The sequence below is a fragment of the Myodes glareolus genome, chromosome 3 (assembly GCF_982192425.1).
Source record: "Myodes glareolus chromosome 3, mMyoGla1.1, whole genome shotgun sequence".
In the NCBI taxonomy this organism is placed as follows: domain Eukaryota; kingdom Metazoa; phylum Chordata; class Mammalia; order Rodentia; family Cricetidae; genus Myodes; species Myodes glareolus.
The window spans coordinates 21,112,682-21,139,186 of NC_142028.1; the positions used below are offsets into that span (position 1 = coordinate 21,112,682).

Here is a 26,505-nt window from a genome sequence, read left to right on the forward strand (position 1 = left end):
GGAAATAGAAAATGCTTTACTGAGTGAGGTAACCCAGACCCAAAAAGAGGAATATGGTATGTACTCACTCATAAGTGAATTCTAGCCATAGTTAAAGGTCTTTGAGCCCATAATTCGTGATCCTAGAGAGGCTAAATAAGAAGGTGAACCTGAAGAAAATCATATAGTTATCCTCCTGGATATAGGAAGCAGTCAAGATTGCAAGGCAAACTTGGGTGCACGGGAGGGGGGTGTGGGGGGAGGATTGGGAATGGCGTGGGGGAATGAGATTGGGAGAGGAAGAATGGATATGGGAACAGGTAAGTATATGTCTCAACTAAGGGAGCCATTTTAGGGTTGGCAAGAGACTTGTTTCTGGAGGGGTTCTCAGGCCCAAGGAGAGGTCCCCAGATTCTTCCCTGGGCAGCAGAGGAGAGGGTGCCTGAACTGGCCTTGGCCCATAACCATACTGATGAATATTTTGCATCCATAGAACCTTCATCTGGCAATGGATGGAGGTAGAGACAGAGACACATATTGGAACACTGGACTTAACTCCCTAGATCCAAATGAGAAGCAGAGGGAGGGAAAACGTGAGCAAGATAGGCAGGACCAGAGGGAACCTTCATCTGACGATGGATGGCGATACAGATGGAGACCCACATTGGAGCACCGGACTGAGCCCCCCAAGGTCCAAATGAGGAGCAGAAGGAGGGAGAACATGAAAAAGGAAATCAGGACTGCGAGGGGTGCCCTCACCCACTGATACAAGGGGACTGATTGAATGAGAGCTCACCAAGGCCAGCTGGACTGGGACTGAACGAGCATGTGATCAAACCGGATTCTCTGAATGTGGCTGACATGGAGGCTGACTGAGAAGCCATTGACAATGGCACTGGGTATTGTTTCATCTGCATGTACTGGCTGTTTGGGATCCTAGTCCGTTTGGATGCTCACCTTCCTAGGCCTGGAGGGAGGGGGGAGGATCTTGAACTTCCCACAGGGCAGGAAACCTGACTGCTCTTTTGACTGGAGAGGGAGAAGAGGCAGTGGGGGGCATAGGAGTGTATGGGGAGGAGGGGAGGAAGTGGAAATTTTTATAAGCAAACAAATAAAAAAAAAACTAAAAAAATAATGACTATTCTATTTCCCATTCACAGTGTGATTTGTTGTGCAAGTCCCCTCAATTTGAGTCCTCCTTGATACTTAGCTTTATGGGTCTGTGTACTGAAGCATAGTTATCCTTTCATTCATGGCTAAAGTCCACCTATAAGTCAGTACATACCAGGTTTCTTTCTGAATCTAGGTTATCTCACTCTGAATGGTCTTTGTAAGTTCCATCCATTTTGTGGAAAGTTTACTGATGTCCATGTTTTTTTTTTTTTTAAAGATTTATTTACTTATTATGTGTATATCATTCCTTCCATGTGTGCCCACATGCCAGAAGGGGGCGCCAGGTCTACATTATAGATGGCTGTGAGCCACCATGTAGTTGCTGGGAATTGAACTCAGGGACTCTTGAAGAGCAGTCAGTGCTCTTAACCACTAAGCCATCTCTCCAGTCTTTTGCTGTTCCTTTATTAAATCTAAATACTCTATTTTTTCCCTAATTTGAATCCAGAGCTCAAAAAAGAAACTTTTGTTGAAGCTTTATCCCTTTGCCATCTCAGCCCATACATTATGGATTTCATTCACTGTTTTACCTCCTTTTGCACAGATTCTCATCAGCGTAGCTTTGTCCAATCTCACAATGTTGCCAAAACCATGAGACCTTGTCCTGTGTTCTACATTTATTTTTTTATCTTTAAAATGTCTTTATTGCAGAAAGCATCATAGGAAATCAACTTTACTGTGAAATTATCTTTTGGTGAGAGCAAAAATTATGTTTACTTGAAGATGAAAAGTTAAGAGTGGAATATATAAGAAGTTGAATTGTAATACAGAGACCATTCTTGTTTTTATTATATTTATTTCTTCTTATGAATGTATACAAGTGTTTGCCCATGTTACAACATATCAGTACTTAGAGGGCAGTTGAAGGAGTCACTTTTCTTTTCCTACTATGTTGTCTCTGAGGTCTGATCTCAGTGCATGCAATGGTTTCCATGTACTGAGCCATGTCACTGGCCCAAGACATTTCTTAAATGAGTTTAGAGAAAACAAACAACCTTTAGTAAAATCCTTACAATTAACTCCATATTTTGTAGAAAAAATAAAAACATTGTTTTTAAACTCATTGAATACACCAATGTAGGATTCATATTTTAATAACTGCTTCTTATATGTTTTCCTTTATAGAGATTTAATGAAATTAAAATTATTAAAGGAAAATGGAGGCTGTGCATGTCTCAGTTTTCGAGGAATACATGAATGCGACTGTGCTACACAAAATTCTCCTGCATCTGTGAAAAGAGAATGGATAGATTTCCTGATTCAGAGTACAGTATGAAGGGAAAGTAAAAAGTCAAACATTTTATCAACTTTGCTGGTATCCTGTGATGATTTGTGACTGCTTAATGACTAAATGTTTTAACCACAGCACTCAGCTAGCCACGCAAATATGGCAATGAGCTGGAAATGAAAGGAATGTTCTGCTTAAATCAAACAACACACCACAAGTCATTTTCCTTTCTACTAAACGCAGAACTTATGACTGGAGAACAAATGCTCTTTCTTCCATTTCTTCCAATCCCTAAGGAATCACTCCTTTGTTTCCTGAATGTCACACAGAAACAAATCCAGAGTCCTGATTAACAGCACATGCAACTCATCAGCACTCTGATAAACCATTTCAATATTCCACTGCTTTGACATCATAATTAATAACGAGGATGTAGTTTCATGATTCTACTTGTCAATTGGTTGCTTAGTGTTATTAATTTTGCTCTCTCTCTCTCTCTCTCTCTCTCTCTCTCTCTCTCTCTCTCATCTGTCCCTCTCTCTCTCCTCCCTTCTCCTCTCCTCTCTCTCTTTCTTTTTATGTCTGACCAATTTGTTGATAAATTGAAATCCCCTAGATACACGAATATTCTTTGAGGCCAGCTGAATGTCATGGCTCAGACTTATAATCTTATAAGTACTTGAGTTTGAATGCAATCTGGGCTACATAGTATGATTCAGGCCATCATGGGCTACAGAAAAAGACGCTGTCTCATGAAGCATCATAATAATGATGGTGGTAATAATAATACTAAACTGTCCATAAATATTTTCTAAGATATTTCTATTATAACATTATATTAAAATGATTAAAATCAAGAAATTTAATATTGACCTAGCCATATGATCTATTCCATACTCCATATTAATAATTGTCAGTTTTCTGGGTTATATCATTACTGATATTTCCTCACATTCACTAAATTTGTGCTTTCATTGTAATGTTCTTTAGCTCTAAAATGGTTATAGACTTTTGATGCCTTTATTTTTTTGAGCCTAACATTAAAAATATCAAATTTGACCTTGGAGTGTATATGTAATTAAACATTACCACTGTAAGTCATTAGAAATATGAGTTTATAAACATGTACATATGTTCATGAACCATTGTGCAGGTTAGTTTTATGTCATTTTGACACAAGCTAGACTCATCTGAGAGGCTTCATCCAGCAAACTTGAGGAAATAGATGCAGAGACCTTTAGGTAACTGTATGCTAAGCATGAGGAATCTTGCTGAATAGAAGAAGGAGGGATTAGAGAAGCCAGAATCAATTAACCTGGGTTTATAGGAGTGCACAGAATCTAATCCAACTACCAGGAAGCATACATGGAACTGATCTAAGACCTCTGCCTATATTTTGTGTTGTTTGGTCTTCTTGTGGAATTCCTAACCATGAAAGAAGGGTCTGTTTCTTTTACTGGCTTTTGGGACGCTACTTCTCATACTGGGTTGATTTGCCCAGCCTTAATAAAAGGGGAGACATTCAGTTTTACAGTAACTTGATATGACATGTTCTCTTGATATCCTTGGGAGGCCTGTCTGTTTTTCAACAGAAATGGAGAAGTGGATGGGGGAGGGGTATAGGAGAAGTGGGGGAAAGGACTTGGAAAGAGGGAGGAAAAACTGAGTTTAGGATGTAAAATAAATAAATATTTAAAAAGAAAGAAAACAACCCAATTAAAAGTGAGCTGCAGGTCTAAGCAAAGAATTTTCAAAAGAGGAAACAAATGTTTGAACTCATGGTGTGTCTTCATTCACCATTGGGTGAGGTCTTTATTTCTCTCAGGATTCTGATTTATGCTTTATACATATTGATAGTTTTAATGATAATTTGTCTTTCAATATTTTGACGTTATCTGTTAATTTATAAAACTAAAGTTAAAGTTCTTTTTTTATACTTACCTTTTATGGTTCCACCTTGGTAAATTATTTAATACTTTCAGGATTTTTGTTTTGTTTTTCAGTAGATCTCTTAGAAAGTTTCCTCACTATGCACATCTCTTCTCACATATAGTCTGGAGCTTATTACCGCTGTGCACCCAATGAAATAATAGAGAACAGCAAGAAATACTGGAGGAAATGTCTTCATCAGGCTCTCCTATAATCTCATACTAACTCAGTTTTCTTTTAACTCTCAATGTTCTGTGTCTCTGTGTGCTGTGAAGAGTACTGGCAAGAATTTAATCAATGTCCCGCTGGTCTGTATGTGAACAGTTTTTTTTCTAAAAAAAAAACCTTATTTTATATGTATGCTTGTTTTGCCTGAATGTGTGTCTGTGTACCAGATAATGAGCTTATTACTCTCGATGCTAGAGATGAAGTCAGAGACCCTGAAACTAAGCATAAAGATAGTTCCTAGGCCCTGTGTGGGTTCAGTGAATCAAAGTTGGGTCCTTGGGAAGAGCAGCCACTGCTCTTACCTGTTTAGCCAAATGTCCAGTCCACTATGTGGACATTTTTATCAGGAATATGAACAATAGACTATATCAGACCATGTGTCAGGAAAAAATTAAATGTAAAAGAAAGAATGCTTTGAGAAGGATGATCTAAGCCTGTAGACTCCACAGAGGATGAAGCATCGTTGGAGAGTCTCTTCTCTGTCCTATGATAAACTGAGTGGACTGGGACTGAAGAGGCGAAAAACTTAGTAACGGATTCGGATTTCATTCCCCAATATGGAAGAGCCTAGATATCCATTTGAAATCATTTAGGGGCCCCTTTATTACTCTTACTGAATTCCCAAAACGTCTTTCTCATTTCCTTGCTCTTGGTGCTTCTGGACCAGAAGGACACACTATTACTATATCTAAACACTGTGTGGGTAGGTACTATAACAGAGTGTAAGAACAGCTCTGATTATAGATGCTACGACAGATCAGTTGATTATGGGCACAGGAAATCTCAAAATAGAGCGGTTTTTTCTTTTTTTGTTTTTCTTGCTTTAAGAAGTGTGAAGTTTAGTGTTGTCAACGTTTGACCTCTGAAGAGAAGTATCATCAGGTGAGAAACTGACCGGGAAAGACAGTTTCCCCAGCAAAGTGGTTCAAACTAAACTTCTCGGTGGACTGTTTGCTATTCCATATAACCTCCTCAGCTTGGGCAGTTTGCAGAGGTGAAATGATAAAGCCTCCTGAGGTCTGAGGGTGTGACCAGACATTGGGAGGTGTGACTGCACTGATGTGCACAGCTTCCTAGCTGCAGTCTCACCACAAGTGAATGGGCACATGGTGTGGCTTCCCAAATAAAAGTGATTCTTGCAGCACTGAACCAGAAACATAGATATATAGTGGATATGTATTTATGTTTATCTGCATGTGTTTCTACACAAAAGTGAAGTTAGAAGAAAAAATAAAATGAAAAACATTTTTTAAATTTCCCACCTTTCTGTCTTATTAGCCGGTTGTGATTAAGTTTCATACTTCTTTTTTTGTGCGATACTTTGCTCAAAGAACTGCAGTGTGAGTGTCAATCAATTAGTTGTGAAGAGATGAACGTAATCATCTTCATTTGAAGACTTTCTTTATCAGAAACTCAGAGCTTCATAATAAACAGAAGATAAAATTTGAACTGCTGCTTTATTTGTCGTTCCAGTTATTTGCATGATTCTGTCTCCACTATGTATGTAGTTTCTGTTCACACTATTGTCATTGTTTGTCAAACACACTGTTGACACTAATCTGTTGTCCATTCTGCTGTCACAGACAGGATGGAAAGGACGTTGTGCATGTATCACAGTCTCAGAGAGAAAGGAGACAAACAACACTCATACGTGGGCAAGTGCTCTGCATGTTCTCCATATTTCTACTGAGGACCACAGCCTCCCGTCAAGGATGGAAATCAGAAAAATGTCATAACACGATTAACCTTTCTGTGAACAGTTTGATGGGAATCCTCAGACCTGAGGTCATCAGTGGTGTTTTTATCACTGTTGTGAATTTCTCAGATCATCGGTTTCACTTAAGGTCTCTATTCTAAAACAAAGCAAAACAACCTGTCATCACAGCATCTTATGATCTTCTTCTGTTATGATAAAATATAGACAAGCCAGCATAGGGAATGAAGGGTTTATTTTCACTCACAGTTCAAATTTATAGTCCTTTGTCGTAAAAAAAAGTCACTGTAGCTGGAGTTTGAGGCAGCTGGCCACATTTATCATAGCAAGAAACAGAACAGTTAATGAGCGATTGTACTCAGCTTGCTCTCTTTTTTTTATACAGTCTGGGATTCCAATGTAGGAAAATGGCACCAGCTGCAATGGATCTTTCCACCGCGATTAACCTAGCAAATAAAATCCTTCATAGTCTTTTTCAGAGCTAAATCTAGCATAGATCATCTCTGGCAGGCGCACCCAAGTTTTGTCTCTGCTTGATCTTGTCAAGTCCACAATACTAACTACCACTACCAGTTTGATATGATAGGAAAAAGAACCTAGCTCATGTGTATGCTGGTTCAATACAGTTACTGTAACAGAGCAATAGGCTGAATAAGTTACAATGAAAAGAGGTTTGTTTGGGTGCAGATTTTTAAGGTTGGAAATCTCATTGTCAGTTGTCATCCTTTGAGGTGAGGCATAACATTTGCCGACACATGCCACAAAGTGAAGGGTGATAGTTGCAGACTGGCATATGTAGAACAATGAATGGGATGGATGGACTTGCTTTATGACACCTGCTGTCAGAGAGGAGGGGTGCTTACAGATAAGGTCTCACTTAATATTTCTAGGTGTTCTGACACTCAGTATGTAGTAGACCAAGCTCTCCTTGCACTTCCGATTATTCTCCTGCCTGTGCTTCCTGGGATTGCAGCAGTGTATTAGCATGGCTTGTTGCATGTAAGTTTTGGTTTATATAAGTCATATTGTAGTCATCATACACATCACACACACAGAGAGAGACAAATGCAGAGAGACACACAGACATGCATACACACACATACATACACACATACACACACACAGTGTAAACTGTCCAGTAATGTATATCTGTAACATAGAACTTGAGGAGGATGATGTAGGAGAATATTGAATTTGAATCCAGCCTGGGCTGCATAGTGGGTTTCAGGCCATTATTAGTTAGACAACATGATCCTGTCTGAAACAGAACCAAAAAACCAAACCAGCAACCAACCAACAAACCAAGCAAACAAATAAGCAAGTCCTCAAAAGACATGAAGTTCACAGTTCATTTCTTGTGGAAGACATTCAAGAGATTGGGTTTAAGAGCCCTGTCTCATAAAAATGACAGCAATGAAACCAATGTGGAAAGACATCAACTTTCATTGTAAATATTATGTGTGGATTAAAGGATAGATCAGTAAACACCAAGAAAATCACAATGGGAATATGACTGTCTTATGACATTCCTAATATACATTGACTTCAATAGACAAAATTAAAAAATAAACAGAAATATTTCCTCTGAAATATTAATGGATATTAATCTAAAGCAAAATTCCTGAAAATTATTAAAATTTGGAACTGAAGAACTTAGTCATCCATTTAGTCTATATACCCTCATATTCATATTGAACTGTTTCAGTCTTCTAAACAATGGCTTCTTTTAATTACATTACGTTTTAGCTGAAAATATTGTCAGTGTTTTCTCAAAATGTATTTTCTTTTATCCTTTAAGTCACCAAATACTGGTTACAAATGTGATTCTGCTGTATATGAAATGGGGATCTTTTCATATGCAGGAATGCATAACTCATGTTTCCTATCTTTCAGTATCAGTTTTCAACTTACAATTTCCTTTTTTCACTTTGTTGAGGAGGGGCAGAACTTTAAGGGCTGGAGTATCTTACAGAAGGAACTCTCTTCTGTGTTTCATTTGAAGCTTCTGAGGGGAATCAGAACTGAAAAGGACAACTTGTTCTTGATCCCCAGTTTCCTTCACCTGCATCACCACCTGGATGGGCTATAGGTAACAACTATTTTGATTCCTGTAGACACTTCTACACAGGATCGCACTTATTCTATAGAAATACCATTCAGCTACAAATGGCCGGCACAACAGTAACAGACATAGGAAAGACAGTCGATCGTATTAGGACTCTGTTAGGTCTGCCTATGAACATTGGAATTAAGTTTCAAGAGAATGTTCTTTTAGTGTGCTATGATTTTGTTGTGTGTGATATACAGTGTTCAGTAGAATTAATTACTTAGTTCAAGTGGTTTATATACTTTCTTCTGCACTTTGTAGAATTTTATAATAGGAAGCCATTTTATTTTTAGGAAATTAGGAAAGTTGTAAATGAGTTTAGAAAGTTTCATCAATGAAAATGGGTTAGATGTACTAGAAATTAATTGAGATCATCAAAAAATTTTTAATATTACCTATTTATTCCTTGCTCTTTCAAATCCTGCTTAATGGAAGAGGCAAGATAATTTGTTTATTAATTGCTATCCTAAGAATGAATAATTTATGAATATTTATGATGCTTACTGACAAATTTTTATTTTTTTCTTCTATTTTTTGAGACAGAATCCCTCTCTGTAGTCCTATCTTTTTGGAAATTTGATATCTAGATGTTCTGGCTTTAGAGATCCTCCTGCCTCAGATTCCCAAGTGCTGGGACAAAGAGCAGGTACCACTGTAGAAAAATATTAGTTTTATAGAGGGTCCTCAGTAATGTTATACATTATACTATTCTTTGTGGAGTGTTCATGTCCATGAAATCCTTTGTGATTACGAATACAGGTGTTTTGGCTTTTACTCAGACTTTTATTATCACATCTGGAATCTGAAATTTTAATTTCCTGTACTATTCCTTTCATATAATCTGTTGGACATTGTTTCTGGCAAAAAGTTTCTAAATGTGGTCAAAAGAAGAAAGATCATTTTATATCCATGTGAGTATCACACATTTACAAAAACTTTAAAAACAAAGAGATTTGATTTTAAGCAAGTTTACAATTTTTGATGTGCTGATAATAGTTTTAAAATATGTCAGTTACTTAGGGGGCACCAGATTTGTCAAACATGCTTTTGGCCATGTTGCCACCCTGTCTTTATTTGTAAATTTAAGATGTTTAGCCATACCTCCCAACACTCATTGTTAGTTAAAAAGGTTTATCATATGTTTTGGAAGCCAGCCACCTTCCACAGTCTTTACAGTGTTCAGATCATTAAAGGAGTTAATAATCTTCCACCCTACCCCAGCATAAAATTCTGGAATATTTTAAACTTGGGCCTTTTAATTTTTTCTTTATCTAGACATCATCCCAAGACAATATTTTAATTTAAGCCTTCTTGCTTCTGCCCATGATGAGGGATCAGCAGGTGATATATTCAAACTCAAGAGTTTATGAGTCTTTTTCAGAGTCACAGAGTCCAGCCAGTCAAGATGAGACTCAAGGTCCCAGAGATGTTGGCCACAAAGGTGAGTCCTCTCCTTCTAGGTGCTGTACATACCAGACATTGCAAACTGTCCTACCCTTACTGATCACTGCTGGAAGAAGTGAAGCCTTAGAAGTGTTTTTTTTTTAAATATAATAATTGGAGATTGAAAAAATCAATAATTTATTTGCCTTGTGTTATTTATTATTATTATTTTTTGAGTCAGGGTCTCAAGTAGCCAGGACCGATATTAACTGTACTATATGGCAAAGGGTGGCCCAGAATCCTTGATTATCCCAGCTCAACCTCTCAAATTATGGGATTACAATTGTGAGCGAACTAGCCTGCCTTGAATATACTTTTATAAATTTGATAAACCATCAGCTTTTAGTTAATTTTATCAAATTATGATTTTAAAATATGAGGCCTTTAGAAATAAACTACAGTCTGAAGAAACACCAAATTTTCTAAAGAAATAAAATCTTAAAGAAATAAAAAGTATAGCTGAGCAGTGGTGGTGCACATCTTTAGTCCCAGCACTTGAGGGGCAGAGGCAGGCAGATCAGTGTGAATTCGAAGCCAGCTTGGTCTACAAGTGCTTGTTCCAGGACAAGCTCCAAAGCTACAGAGAACTCTGGTCTCAAAAAAAAACAAAACAAAACAAAACAAACAAAAAAGAAAAAAGAAAAGAAAATTATGTATTAAAAACAAATCTCTTTCTAAACAATGCCAATTATCAGCATCAACGGTCAGGTCAGACAGGAAGTCTCAATTTCTTGTACTTCAAATACTGTCTCATTCAATGTCTAAACTGAAAACTTCTGCTATGTTAGTGTGGTGATAATAAGATGCGGGACCCTAGAACCCAAGACCTTAAGTCACAAGGATAAATATCTTATTTTCCTGAGAAAAACATAATTGATACAAAGGAAAGGAGCAGACTTCTAGGAAATCTTTGAGTATGGAACCTTATAGAGTTCAGAATTTTTAGAATGGCTACCAGCTTCTCAAAGTTTCTCAAGGCTGATCTTTCCTTCCTCTTCATGCTGAGTTGTGATCTCTTTAGTGGACTGCTAATTGCAGTTTGGTGTTTTCTACATGCATTGTGCTTATTCCTTCAGTGATTTGTAAAAGGAGCAAACTGTGTGTACCAGGAAGAGGCAGTTCAAGCCTGTCATTCCAGTTTCCCGTGAGACTGAGTCAGGAAGACTGAGAGCTCAAGGTTGAATGGGCAAAACTTATCTAAACTCCTCGAGAACTGCTTTTATACATAGGGAATAAGCAGAATAGTTGTCTGACATCAAGAAATCTAAAACTGAAACTTTGTAGAGCTCATTAGAATTTATTAATTATATAAAATAAAGGGTTTCATTATGATTTGTGTGTACAAGTAAATATAATTTACTGATCATCTTTATCCATTATTATTATATCCTGTTCCCCTTTCCCTGTTACCTTTCCAGTTCTTCATAATGCTCCTACTTTGATGTATTGTCTTTATTGTTTACTTTCCCTTTAATTATTAGTAATATTTTTACATGTGTTTATTTAATCTGATATTCCATTTATCACTGTTCATATGCATGTATTTTAGAGCTGACCACTTGGTATTAGATTTGCAATTATGGGCTCATTCCTAGAAGAGATTTATTTTCTCTCTCACCTGTTATCAATTGCCTGTGGTCGTGTGGAGATATCCCCTGTCCTTATTGGCATATCCTCTGGTGTTGTGGTTGGGCTAGTCTTGCTTAGGTTATGCTATTTTTGAGATTGCTGAATGCAGCTTCCCTGTCTTGAGTCTGTACTTTACAATCTTTAGTCCTCTCTTCTGAGCCATTCTCTGAAAAGTAGGTGTAGGGGTTAGTTTTTATTCTGGAATTTTGCTTAAAACATTAGAGTTTATCTTCCCTTTGTCATATGAAGATCCAGGTTATGGCTAGTGGTGAATCATGGGATGGTCCTGGTGATGATTCTGTTACCAATTTTGATGTCTTTAGAGTTAAATCTCTTACAATCTCCTTACATTTCATTGCAGTAGCTCTTGGGATCCTTTGTTTACTTCTGATGACGGCAATTGCAGTGTGGCTGACATACAGTGAGTAATTCACATACTTCATTTGTCTAGCTAGTATCAATAGACACTAATTATGCTACAGAGATCATACTTTATTCATTATTTTGTCTGTCATCAGGTGACATTCCAGCTGGCCCAGAATTTGTAAGTTTTTTTTGTTTGTTTTCCCCTGGACTCCTGAACCTTGGGCATTACAATGACTCTGGGGCTGCTTGTCTTACTCAGAATAATATTTCCTGTGATAATACATGTACTGCTGATATTCTGCTTTCTGAGCTTTAGTGATTATGAATCTTGCATAAACAGCCTGTAAAAAGTAGCAGTACAAAATAAATTACATCAATTTACGTATTTCGTGCACAAGCTTATATCGAGGATATGGTTAAGTGAATAAATGGAATCTGTACACAGAAGTTGGAAGTTCTAAAACTTCAGCTTTATCTTTTGTTTGATGTCCTCACATCCTTAGAGAAAACCACTGATGGGCTAAGCTCCATGAAAGCCGGAAATTTTCATATTCATATTATCATCTCTTCTCTTGTGGGTAGTCCATCTGCTTCTATGATAACTGTGTTAGTACTTCATGTTTCTTAGTTCAAATTTTCATGCTGTCCTAGGTTTCTCTGAATATTTTCCTTAAATATTTATTTGTAAGTTTTTTGCTATGAAAAATTGAAATAATCAGAGTATAAGTTGCTCACACCGTAATATATTTTTAACTATTTCATCTACTTTACATTGAATCTGCCAATAGTGACAAGTTTATGTTTCCATTCTTATAGTGAGTTAAATGAAGTGTTGCTTTTTAAGTGTCAAAATAGCAATTTAAATAACGATATGTATTTGCTGTCAACTTGAATTTTTTCTCTAACCTTAAATTTCAATATTTACTCCTTACAGGCATTTTTTTGTATTATACCTACTACTAAGTTTAGTTTTTTAGTATAGTGAATAAAAACATGAACTGCAAAAAACTATAAGAAACCTCAATCTAATGTATCATACCATGGAAAAAGACAGATACGTAAAGAAAAAAATGCTGAGAAATAAACCTAGAGAGTGTGATGACCTTAAACATCAAAAGGACGTGGAGTCCCTCAACAGAGAATGGAACAGATGCTGTAGGGAAGATAAGGTTTTTTCTTTTAGCTTGCCTAGGGCACACAGGTAATAAGGGTATCTTGAATAAGGAACTGCATTATTCTGTATTGTTTCTTCTCCAGAAGTTTTGAAGTCCAGTTAGCAACTTATGAGGCTGATGATCTGTGGCTTAATGGTTGGACTCATAGGGGTTGTGAGGAGCTAGGTATTAGAATTAAATTATATTATAATTTCCCATCTGGTGCTTTGAGAATTGTGCCATATCTACATGTTTCTTAATTCACATTTTTAGTGTATGCTAAAGGTTGACTGAGTTCATTAGTTAGATATTTATTTGTAAGTTTTATGTGGGAAAAAATTGAAGGGATTGTGGGATAATATGCTCCCACCATAATTTAATTTTGCTTTATCATTTACTTTATACTGAAGTTTCTGATAGAAATTGATGTTTCCATCTCTTTAGTGAGGGAATTGAGTTGTTATTTTTAAAAATGTCAAAATAGCGATTGAAGTAATGGCATGTGTTATCAACATGAGGCTTTTTCTTATATACTAAATTTCAATATTTAGTATTAATAAACATTTTGAATTGTATCTTTTTAAATTTTAGTTTTTCAAAATAAATATGAGTCAATGAAATGTCAAAACAACCTTGATCAAAGCACTGTACAAAATACCAGCTTCTTAAATAAAACATTGACAAATAAGTCCTCAGATTATGAAGGCTGCAAAAATCAGGAGGGACTGAACAGATGCTGTGGGAAAACTAAGGCTGTTGTAGATTACGGAAAGTACACAGGTAAGGAGCAGATCTTGAATAAGGAATTGGATTATTTTGTATTGATTGATCTCCAGAAGATTTGACGTTCAGTTATCAGGTTATAGTCCTGATGATGTGTGGGTTAATAGTTTGGTTTCCTTATATTCTGTAGGGACTTAGAACCCCAGAAATCCCTGTTTGAACTAGGAACATATTACACTTTCTAGAACTCAGTGACTGTTCTGTCTCCTACAGCTCCCAGGAAGGGAAGCTCAAATCAACACAGCTGAGAATTCAGGTTGTTTTCATCTGTGAGCAAAGCTGGGTCTCTCTTTCGTTGTTAACAGAATGTGGGAGTTTCCCGTAAGAGAGTGTTTTCCAAATTCCTAAGCTGAAATGGACTAAGAACATTTACATGGACACTGTCATAAAATAATTGTTTGTACTATTTTTGCTTTGGTATCAGAAAGTTGGTCTCTTTGTGACCAAGGTGTTTTCTTCACAGTGCACATGAAAGCTTCTTCATGGTGCTCACATTGGTGTGTGTCTATCAGTGACACAGAGATGAAAACATCTAATGTTACAAGGAACCTTCCCTTGCATCATGACTGGTTAGCTATAAATGATACAGTTTACCATTAATTATGAAGTGTTTTTTCAGAATTTAGTGTTCACAAAGAACTCTTACATATAATCTCAGTGTTTGATAGCAGGAGTTGACCATCTTCACTATTCAAAGACTAATAATATCTTTAAAACTAGCAAATATAAAATATAAATAAATAAATTAAATAAACTAAATAAAAAATGAAGCTCCAAAAATAATTATTGAGTCATTCTGGACTCATCAAAAATGTTTTGTATTATTATATTACAATAAAATAGCTATCTCCTCTAAGTGGTAGCCCTGCAATGCTTGTGATTAGAACAAAGAGGAAGGATGATTGAAAATTTGAGAACAGTCTTGGTGTCCAGGACATTTCAAGGCAGCCTGAACTATATGCTGATGTTACCTTCTGCACAGAAAAATGGGTTGTACATAAAGGTTTATTAATACAGACAGGGTATCCTTACCACCAGAGCAAACAAATAAATGGCATTGAAATGTAGCTATAGAAACCACACATGTTTTAATGAATTCAAATTTGACACTTTGGGGCATGTGAGTGTACCATTGAAGACAAGAGAACATAAGATCGCGATCCAAAGTTTCCTTATACGTCTCTTATTCCAATTAAGGTAAAAGTATCTAACATAGACCACAGCACAGCTATACGTGCACGATAGCAGGTGGGCCACTGTGGGCACTGTGCATTGCTGCAGGTCTCCATTGCATCCTACCTGTAACAGCCTCCGAGCACCGAGTACTCATTTCTCATCACTCTGGCCCCTGGGATCTTACAAACCTCTGCTTCTTAGTGTTGAAGTGTGTTAGAAACCTCATCTGAGTGGAATCAAAAAGCATGGTTCTGGCCCCAGTTTGTTTCACTTTGCATTCTAACTTCAAATTCACCCACGCTTCTCTGACAGACTTTCTTGTAGACTTCTGAGAAAGGGAGGATATTGCAAAGATTCTGCTGTTTCATTCATAATGAATCTTCTCACACCCACCGCCGTGTCCTGACACTAAGTGAGCAGCAGTCAGGAGTCACTTGGGAGACTCATAAGTGTTCTGAGGTGCTAGGTGTTAAAAATGGTTTCATTATATAAGCAAAGCTGACTTGGAAAATACTGTATAGCCAAGACTGGCCTTGAAATCACTGTCTAACCAAGGCTGACCTCAAACTGGAGGTGAACTTCCTGCCTCAGCCTATGTAGAATGGGCTTATAGACATAAGCCATACCCTGTTGGATTTACTTCCCTTTCAAGGATATAGCATTTTTTTTTGTGTGTGTACATGCTTCTGTAACATGAAGGGGCCTGCTTGTTTGTGTTTTCTGTCCTGCCCGGTTCCCACAGCTGTTTAGCCCCAAAGAAGATCACACAGAGGTCTCTATAAGTTATAAAGCTGATTGACCCATTAGGTCAGACTACTTATTAGATAATTCTCATATCTTGATTAACCCATTTTTCATATCTATTTTAGCTATATTGCTCAGTACCTTTTTTAGTGCAACAGATCAATTTTGCTTCTTACTTGCTCTGAGCAGTAGTGGGAGGAATCAACTTGCTCCTTCTCAGAATTCTCCTGTTCTCATTGCATCATCTCTACTTGCTGTCTGGTTTTCCCATGTATACTTCCTGCCTGGTCAATCGTCATCATTGACAGAATACAGACAATTCTCCTGCACCATGCTACATTTTTTTCTACTGATTCATCCATAATGAACACTTAAATTATATTCATATTTCTATTATAAACAGTGCTGCCTAGAGCATGGGTGTACAGGGGTCACTCAATTTCTATAATCTCAATTTCTGAGAGCTATGAGATTTTACTCAGTTATAGATGTTTAACAAATACATTATTCTAATAATAGAACACTTAAAATTAAGAATTTTCACAATTCTTTTTCTGTTACAGGCAAATGTGCTGAAGCACACGTGTTGTGCTGTGGTATGAAATGTTATTATTTCATCATGGACAATAAACGCTGGAATGACTGTAAGCTGACCTGCCAGGACTGCAGCTTATCCCTTTTGAAGATAGATGATGATGATGAACGGGTACGAGACTCTTAACATGCCCATTTATTCTCTTAGACGCTGTCTCTAAATCTTGGATAGTGAGATATTGACCCCAAGCAGGTTTGTTGAAAGAGAGACCTTCAAGGATTAAATATGGTTGCCTTAATAAGAGCAAACACTGCATTAAGAGTCTCTCAGGATACTCCTCCTGCTCCTGGGTTAGTTGTCAGGGCACAGGGTCTGTTATGAGAAGGCTTTACTAAAGAGACAATTGTCTTTGCAAACTCCCCTGTTTCTCATGAGTCTGCAAGAGAGTCACTCAGAGAAGCATGTTTTCCCTAATGAAGTTATAATTTTATTACAGCACATTCTGTGACTGACAGTTATGTGTCTCCATAGAGTGCCTGCTACACCAGGAAAGGCAACCGTCGTGGGTTTGCTATTTGTAACCCAGAAGTGAGATTGTCTGAGATGAGTAATTGGATGATAGTGGAGAATGTAAATGACTTCTGTGCCAATCTACAAAATGGAGTTCATATGAGAACCAAAGAATTAAATTATTTTTCTGGTTAGAACCATGCTGCTTTTCACTGAATCTGTCTATAATATTTACCTCATGATACTATAATGTTTCACAAAATGTTATCTATCTTTGGAAGTGAGTATTAAAGGAAAAAAGTGGTCAACATACTGACATTAGATGTTTATATTTTCACTAAAGAAACCTTTTCAAATCCAGGTGGTGGTGCACGCGCATTTAATCCCAGTACTCCAGAAGCAGAGGCAGGCAGATCTCTATGAGTTCCAAGCCAGCCTGAACTACAAGAGCTTGATCCAAAGCTACAGTGAAAACCTGACTTGAAAAACCAAAAAAAAATTAAAAAACAAAAAGAAAGAATTCTCCTCAAATGCATAAGGGGTCCTCTTCTAGAGAAATGACAGATGGTCAGGTTGAAATCTTTTTCATTTAGAACTTGATGAATAATACTCCAATTTAATACATGCTGAATAATTACAGCATAAAATAAATTTTTATGTGAAGTAATGATATAATTTTTCATTTGATATAGTAAAAATAGATAAATTTAAAATCATTCCCTAAAATAAAATTGTTTTATTAGCCATCATGTCCACGTATGTTAGATGTAAGACACATTAATTACTTCCACAACCTCCTACTTCCTCAAGTTCTGTCACTGTCAGATTTGAATAATAGCATGGCTTCCTCACTAGAACGTGGAGGATAATACACAGCTTTTCACTGGATTTTTTAATCTTAATGAATATGGTTTGAAGTTGCGGGGGTCACTTAAGATGAATGCTTCTCATATGCCTCCATAGTCTTCTGAAATATGAATTTGAATAATTTCATAAGGTATCAGACTTACTTAAAGAGCTCGATATGCAAGGTATACTTAGGGATCTGAAGCAGGGAGATTGTGAGTTCAAGACCAGTCTTGGCTACATACTGAGCGTTTCTCTGAGAATTACAGATGTAAATTCTTTTCATGAAAGTAGTTTCTCTAGACACTTAAAGCTTCTTTTTTAAATAACTTATGTAGCTGAGTGGTTCTGACATAACATGAGGAATCACTTTAAATATGAACTTGGAGGAACTGAAGGGCTGGAGGACAGAACAGAAGAGAACTGACATAAGAATAGCTGGGACCTATTATGGCTATTCTATTCTCATCAAACAGAGAAAAATTTATCATAATATAAATTTTTATTTTCCTTACAGAAGTTTCTAAAGTACCAGCTTACTACAAACACTTTCTGGATTGGATTATTTTATGAAATAAGCAAAAGCAAATGGCAATGGATTGACAATGGCCCATCTAAATTGTGAGTTTCCTGAACCCTTAAATTCTAACACTGGTGCCAGAGTTGGGAGGATTGTGTACAAGGCCTTTCTCTCATTTTATATGGTTTTTCTCATTTTCATATCTTTTCTACTCCAGCAGAACCCTATCAACCTTTGAAAACTAGCCCAAGTTAAGATATTTCCTGATTGATTTGAAATTGATTTCTCTATGTCCTGATAACAAAGTGTGTGCTGTCTTCAGCTAAAAGATCTTACCATGTAGTTAGGGTGTAACCAAGGGCAATGGCCTAATGCTGTGCTGTTTTGGTGACCACTGTGATTTCTCTGACCAGTAATTCCCGTGGGTGTATCCCCTGCTTTATACTTTGATTTTCACTTAATAACTTATGTTTTCTGTGGTTCTATTTTTACATTTATATCTTTATTTTCAATTACATTTTCACTTGACTGTATTTTGATCACCTTTCACAACCCCTAACACATCCCTCATGCTTTTCATCTCCTTACCCATCTAAAATCAAATTCTTTCCTTCACTCTCTCCCAAATAAACAAGAAAATGACAATCAAATCAAACAAAAAAACCAAACCACATAAGTAAAAAAGAGCCTGCTTTGTGTTGGCGAAACACAAGTTTATTAACTAATGGTGGTCTATAAAGTATTTTATACATCCTTAGTTTTGGTTAATACACCTTTTATCCTCTCCTCTCTTTTCCCCCCAGTGCTATTGTCATTTGTTCTTTTAATCGTCAGAATTCATCCCTCTATTTGCATTTCACATATATCCATTCCACGTACTTATTGATGGTTTTAGAAATACTAATATTGAAATTTTTCTCATATGAATTCTGTTTTGTCCTCAAATAACATTGGAAAATATATGTTTGTTTGTATGTATGTATTTAAAAACACAATCTTTATTATACAATTCTTACAATTTGACCATCCAAAAAGCAAAAAATAAATAAATAAATAAAAGAAAGAAAATACTGTTTTATTTTTGAGGATTGCCTTTATTTTCTATTTTTAAAATTTTTTGCTAGGTGGCAGTAGTTCATGCATTTATTCCCAGCACTTGTTAGACACAAGCATATTTCTGTGAGTTCAAGATCAATCTTGTCCACAAATTAGTAGCCAGAGCTGTTAATAAATAAATAAATAAAATAATTTTAATTAACTATTTTCTTCCAGTTCAGTTACATTCTTCCCTTCTTTCTCTTCCATGCTCTAATCTCCTCCTCCTCCTCCTTTCTCCTCTGAAAAGTGCAGTCCCCCTCCCACATTGGCATCTCCTTTCCAACTGAAGCTGGATGAGGCAACCTGGCATGAGGAAAAAGTTCCTCTTTCTGTACACTGTGAAGATGTATTGCTATTTCCGCTTTAATAAGAAACTGAGTGGCCAACAGCTAAGTAGGATTCCCAGGTACAGAGGACACTGGTAAGGAAAGGGGAGGAGGAGTTACCAGGAGACAAATTGGGACAGACATGCAGAATGAGAAGTAGAGTTCTGAGTCACGTGACAAACCATAGAATGTAAATGGATTAATTTAAGTTGTAAGAGCTAGTTAGAAACAACCCTAAGTTTTCAGCTGAGCTGTCATAATTGATAATAATTCTCTGTTTTATTGTTGGGGAGCTGTTGTCCCAAAGGAAATGTCTGTCAGGTGTTGGCAGAAGTTTCCGTTCCACCTGGTCCCATAGTCATTTAATCCCAAAGAAATGCACAGAGGTCTACTACATTAATTATAAACTGGTTGGACTATTAGCTCATTAAATTGGCTGATTATTCTTGTCTGTGTTAGCCATGTGGCTTGGTGCCTTTATAACTGAGGCATTCTCATCTTGCTTCCTCTGCATCTAGATGACTATTATAGACTGTGACTGTCCATTTCCCAGAATTCTCCTGTACTCATCACCCCACCTCTACTTCCTGTCTGGTCACCCCACCTTTACTTCCTGCCTGGCTACTGAACAATCAGCATTTTATTAAAATACAAACAACAGGTTACAGATCATTGTCCCATAGCAGTTACTCCCTCCCCCCCCCAAATTCTTTGTTTAGCTTTTCTACTGACAGTTATTCTTAACAACTTTAAACCAATATTCTATGGGAAGGCAAATATTCGTAATCTATTTTTGGGGAATGTAGGCATAGTTTTCCAAAATACTTCCAGCTCTTAGGGTCATTGATAAACTTATGGAGACCTAAAAGAAAATTTGAATTATGTTCAAGTCCTCAGTGGAATATTCTGTGAGGCTTGATTATTTCAGTCAGTAGTCTTGGAACTGTTCTAGATGCAGATCTCAAAGGAAACTGCAACAGACGTCCTATAAAATGTTGTATCATGTGGACCATCTTCTCCTATTGGAAATTCTTCGGGGAGTCTTCCTTGATCAAACCTGATTTTTCTTAGCCCAGAATGAATCCATAGCCTCTCATTTCATGTAGAAACAAAAGCAAAACCTCTTCTCCAAAGTAACATACTTTTTTACTTAAATATTGAAGTCAAGGCATTTTCAAAATATATATGTTGGATTAATCCAGCAGCATTTATTATCAAATATCTTTTAGGAAGTTTTGCTCCTTCGCCAGTCATCAAACAATTTAAAGACAACACAATAGCATACAGTATCCAGACTCTCTGTGGATTTTTAATCTTTCCATGGCTTTATTTTAAACTCTATTTATTTTATTTTTATTTTTAATTTTTGGCTTTTTGAGACAGGGTTTCTCTGTGTATCTTTGATTCTTCTGGAACTCATTCTGTAGACAAAGCTGTCATTAAACTCACAAAGATTTGCCTGCCTCTGTCTCCCAAGTGCTGGAATTAAAAGTATGTGCCACCACAATTTAATCTCACACAGATCTGCCTGCTTCTGTCTCCTGTGTAGGGATTAAGGTGTGTGCCAACATACCCAACTACTCTCTTTCTTTCTTTTTTATTTGAAAGACTTTCCTTTTTTTTCTTTCTATTCCAAACCTACTTATATTTTTAAACACACTGTAAACAAGTTAGAGGTTTCCTTTTTCTGAATATATCTTTACTGTATATCTCTCTTTTTCTGACCACTTGAGTCCCTAATTTGCTAATGAATATGGTTAGGATTAAAGCCATGACTTTGATGTCTGTATTTACCCTATTTCTTAGCTTTCTGAGAGTCTAGCCTCATGGAAGAGGTACCGACCATAACTATGTTAATTACAACTCTATGGAATTTCAAGGTTCCTGGCACCACGGAAAAACATGTGGTTGGTTATTCACCAACACCATTTAAGTGTTTTATGGTGGAATCTTTTAAAAGGACTGAAAGTTTTCGCAGCTAAAGCTGAGTCAGGAAACCTTTCTAAAATGAGATGCACTTGCCTCCTGCAAACAGAAACCACCCGAAAAAATGCTGCTACCAAGAAGCCATATATAAGTCTGTTCCTTTGTTTTTAGAATTACTTCCCAAACCCTCTCAGGTTTTAAGTGGATTTAACTGTCCACATTGACACCATTTGTTGATAGAGGTTTCTCTCCCACCTGGTCCTGCAGCCAATTAGTCCCAAAGAAGTACTAAATTAATTACAAACTAACTATTAGCTTGGGGCTCTTATCAACTTATTGATACATCTTAATTTGACCCTTTTTTCTAGTCTATATTATCCACATGACTTGGTGCATTTACCATGAAGTGTTCTCTTCTTGCTTCCACTGTATCTGAATGAAGACTGCAGACTACCTGTATTCCTCTTCCCAGAATTCTCCTGTTCTCATTGTACCACCAGTAATTTCTGTTTGGTTCCCACACCTATACTATCTTCCTTGATACTTGTAAAACAGTGTTTTATTAAAATACAAGTGACAGGGTACAGACCATTGCCCCACAGCAGTCAGGTCCCAAAATCAGATAACAGAGTCAGAGAAAAGCCCTGCTTTCACCGTTAGAAGACACACAAGAAGACCAAGCCATACAACTGTCACACATATGTAGAGGACAAAGATCACTCCCATGCAGGCTCCCTGCTTTTTGGTTCAGTCTATGTGAGTCCCTATGAACACAGTTTAGTTGATTCTGTGGTTTTCTTATGGTATCCTTGATGCCTCTGATGCTCACAACCATTCTTCTACTCTTACACAGGATACCCCAAGATTTGTTTAAGGTTTGGCTGTGTGTCTCTTCACATTTCCATCTACTGCTGCACCCAGTGACAATCGAGCTAGGCAATAATCTATGAGTATAGCAGAGTATCAATAGGAATCATTTTATTGCCTTTTTAACATTCATATTCAGCTCTACCTAGGTCTCTGGACTGTCCAACCTCAGGCAGTTTTAGAGGTGGGATCCCTCTCTTGGTATGGGTCTCAAACTCAACCAGTCATTGATTGTCCATTTCCATTTCCACTCCTACACCTTTACCCCACTATCTTATATATTCAGTGAAAATTGTAGATCAGAGGTTAAGTGATTGGTATGGGGTCTCAATGCCTCCACTAAATGTTTTGCCTAGTTACAGGAAATAGCCTGTTCAGACTTGGTATCCCCCATTGCTAGGAATTCTAGCTACGGTCACCCTCATTGATTCCTGGGAGTTTCCATTGCACTAGGTTTCTAACTCAAACCACAATGACCCTCATTCCAGTTGTCTTTCCCAGTACTCTCATCTGCCATCTTCCCCTCAATAAACATTGTTTTATAAAATCATTGAATATACCAATATAAGATTCATATTTTAATAACCGCCCATCATATGTTTCCCTTTATAGAGATTTGATGAAATTAAAATTATTAAAGAAAAATGGAGGCTGTGCATGTCTCAGTTTTCGAGGAATACATGAATGTGACTGTGCTACAAAATTCCCCTGCATCTGTGAAAAGAGAATGGAGAGATTTTCTGATTCCGTGTGCAATATGAAGGGAAAGTAAAAAGTGGGACATTTTATCATCTTTTCTGGTATTCTGTGATGATATGTGACTGCTTAATGACTGAATGCTTTAACCACAGGATTCAGTCAGCCAAGCAAATATGGCAATGAGCTGGAAAAGAAAGGAATGTTCTACTGAAATCTAACTACACACCACAAGTCACCTTCCTTCCAACTAAACACAGAACTTATGTCTGGAGAACAAATGCCCTTTGTTCCCAGGCCGTAAGGAATTATTCCTTTGTTTCCTAATGTCACACAGAAACAAATGTAGAACCCTGATAAATAGCATATGTAACTCATCATCACTATGATAAACCATATCAATATTCCACTGCTTTGATATTACAATTAAGAACCAAGATGCAGTTTCAAGGTTCTATTTGTCAGTTGGTTGCTTATTGCTTGTAATTTCTCTCTCTCTCTCTCTCTCTCTCTCTCTCTCTCTCTCTCTTTCTCTCCTCTTCTCTCTAAAATATTTCTATTATAACATCGTACTAAAATGATAAAACTCAAGAAATTTAGTATTGACCTAGCAATATGATCTATTCCATACTCCATATTAATAATTGTCAGTTTTTTGGGCTATATCATTATTGATATTTCCTCACATTCACTAAATTTGTGCTGTCACTGTAATGTCCTTTAGCTCTAAAATGGTTATAGACTTTTTATGCCTTTATTTTTTGGACCCTGACATTAAAAATATCAAATTTGACCTTGAAGTTTATATGTAATTACACATCATTACTGTAGGTCGTTAGAAATATGAGTTTATAAACATGTACATATCTTACGAACCATTGTGCAGGTTAGTTTTATGTCATTTTGACACAAGCTAGACTCATCTGAAGGGAGAGAACCTCAATTGAGTAAGTGCCTCAATAAGATCTGGCTGTAGGCAAGCCTATAGAGCCTTTTTTATTAGTGATAGATTGAGAGGGCTCAGTCCTTTACAGGCGGTATGACCCCTGACTGATGGTCCCATGTTCTATAAGAAAGTTGGCTAAACAAGCCATTGGAAACTTCCAGTAAACAGCACCTCTCCATGGCCTGTGCATCAGCTTCTGCCTCCTGGTTCGTTCCAGGTTTGAGTTTTTGTCCTGACTTACTTTGATGATGAAGAGTAATGCCGAAGTGTAAGTCAAATAAACCTTGTTCTCCTCAACTTTCATTTGGTCATCATGTTTCATCACAACAACAGAAAACCCAACTAAGAGATCAATCAAACCATAATACGGTGTTTTATTTTTGCTACCTAAAGTTCTTTTCTACTTCTTGCCCTACCCGGGTCTTATAAAGCAGACATATGCTCTCTTGTACTGTTAATTAGTAAGGTATAGTCCAGAGTGTCATATACTAAGTACAGATTTGTATTTGACTCTATTTTTCACTGCACCCTTTACTCTTATTGTTTTTTAAGTAACATGAGCTTATGACACAAAAGAGAGGTTCATTTTTCTTTTTACAAAGTACTTTAAGTGTTATACAAATACACCATAGTATTTCTCCATGATAACATGAATATATGATATCTTCCTAAGTTTTAACAATCATGAATAAAGTTCTCATGCCAATTTATGTGAAAGTCACTGTGTGAAACACATTTTATTTTATTCTAATTTTTGTAAACATCTAGAACTCTAGAACTCAAGTACACTTTCATTTCACTAGAAAGCTGTAGCATGTTTTGAATGGGTTACATCATCTAACTTTCTCTGCAAAATGTAAGAAATCCTTTTGCCCTTCATCTTTCCCACACTTGATAATATCAGTGCTTTTAAACTTTACCATCTTGATGAATATAGGATTTCTCATTTTTCTAAGTACTAGGTGACCAAATATCTTTTTCAAGTATTTACGGCCACTCACATTTTCATATGCCAAATATATGTCCATATTTACTCATTGCCTATTTGGTTTTTCTGTCTTCTAATTGTAACACAGTGAGAGCTTGTATACACATACATACACACAAACACACATGTGTATATGTATATATAGAGAGAATTTGAATGGAAATCCTTTGATAGAACTGTATAAAATATTTTTCTACTTTCTAGTCTGTATGTTCTGAAATAAATTAATCAACAATATAAAATTAACTTTTTATTAAAATTTAACATATCACTTTTTCATGCTTTCAAAATAAATCTTTATCTATATCAAAATTACAAAGGTTTTGACAGTATTATTTTTCCTAGATATGTTTTTCCACTCACACATTTAGCTCAAGGTAATTTCTTTTATTTTCATTTCCTTATTTATGTATTTCTCTGTCTGTGTGATTGTGTTGCCAAGTGTGCATGGGTACTTCAGAGGCTGAAAGAGGGCATTGGGTTCCCTACAGCTGAAGTTTCAAGAGGTGTAGAGTCATTGAGTGCTGGGAACTAAATTGAGGTCCTCTAGAAGAGTAGAAAGCTCCCTCCTGTTTTAAAAATCATAACAGACTCTTATTAGATACGTCCTTGTTTGGATGCTCACCTTTATAGACCTGGATGGAGGGGGGAGGGCCTTGGATTTCCCACAGGGCAGGGAACCCTGACATCATGCTAGTGTGGCCAGTGCTTTACTCATGGAGACATTCAAGGATCCACTTCATGGTTCTTAAACCATTATCTCTGAGTCATCACTCAAATCTACCATTATTATACACCAGATATTTTCCAAAACAGTTCGCAGACATTAGTTCATCTCAACAGTGTAAGACAAGTTCACTGGGTGCTTCCAGAGTGCCTCTAGCTAGTCACGTTTATCTCTATCCCCAATAGACCACAGTGAGTAGTAGGGCCTGGGGGAGACCCTTCTCCTTCCATAGGTGACTGTCGGGAACACCTGACTGTGTGGACCTAGTGCTACTGCTCATAGGCACAGCAGCTATGGCTAAGCCCCATTCTCTGTTTAACCACCTTCAACAACTCTGTATCACCCCCACTTTTTTTCTTTGTTTCCTTTGATTTTCAAAACAGGGTTTCTCTGTAGTTTTTTAATCTATCAGGGAATTCACTCTTCTAAACCAGGATGGTCTTGAACTCACAGAGATCTGCCTACCTCTGCCTCCCGAGTGCTGGGACTAAAGGCGCGTGCCACCACTACCCGGTTTCACCCACATATCTTTTTTTTTTTAAATTTATTTATTTATTAAAATATTCCACCTCCTCCCATCCTCCCATTTTCCTCTCACTCCCCCCACTCTCCCTCTCCCTCCCTCTCCGGTCCTAAGAGAAGTCAGTGTGCCCTGCCCTGTGGGAAGTCCAAGGCCCTCCCCACTCCATCCAGGTCTAGGAAGGTGTGCATCCACACAGACTAGGCTCCCAAAAAGCCAGTACATGCAGTAGAATCAAAACCCGGTGTCATTATCATTGGCTTCTCAGTTTTTCCTCATTGTCAGTCACATTCAAAGAGTCCGGTTTGATCACATGCTCGTTCAGTCCCAGCCCAGCTGGCCTTAGT

General features: G+C 37.0%; 1 protein-coding gene across 4 annotated transcripts; it reads left to right on the top strand.

Moving 5' to 3' along the window:
• Positions 1-8,189: 8,189 nt before the first annotated feature.
• LOC125399104 (killer cell lectin-like receptor 2) lies at positions 8,190-25,230 on the top strand. Of its 4 annotated transcripts, XM_087904066.1 has the most exons (8): positions 8,190-8,340; positions 8,902-9,269; positions 9,634-9,799; positions 11,792-11,851; positions 13,542-13,730; positions 16,217-16,359; positions 18,062-18,165; positions 22,894-25,230. In XM_087904066.1, the coding sequence occupies exons 3-8, from the start codon at positions 9,682-9,684 to the stop codon at positions 23,051-23,053; spliced, it is 774 nt and encodes a 257-aa protein (XP_087760192.1). In that variant the 5' UTR covers positions 8,190-8,340; positions 8,902-9,269; positions 9,634-9,681; the 3' UTR covers positions 23,054-25,230. The 4 variants fall into 4 exon arrangements, with proteins under 4 accessions (XP_087760192.1, XP_087760191.1, XP_087760193.1 ...); XM_087904065.1 differs by lacking the exon at positions 8,902-9,269; XM_087904067.1 differs by lacking the exons at positions 8,902-9,269; positions 22,894-25,230 and adding an exon at positions 21,783-22,866.
• The last annotated feature ends 1,275 nt before the right edge of the window (positions 25,231-26,505 follow it).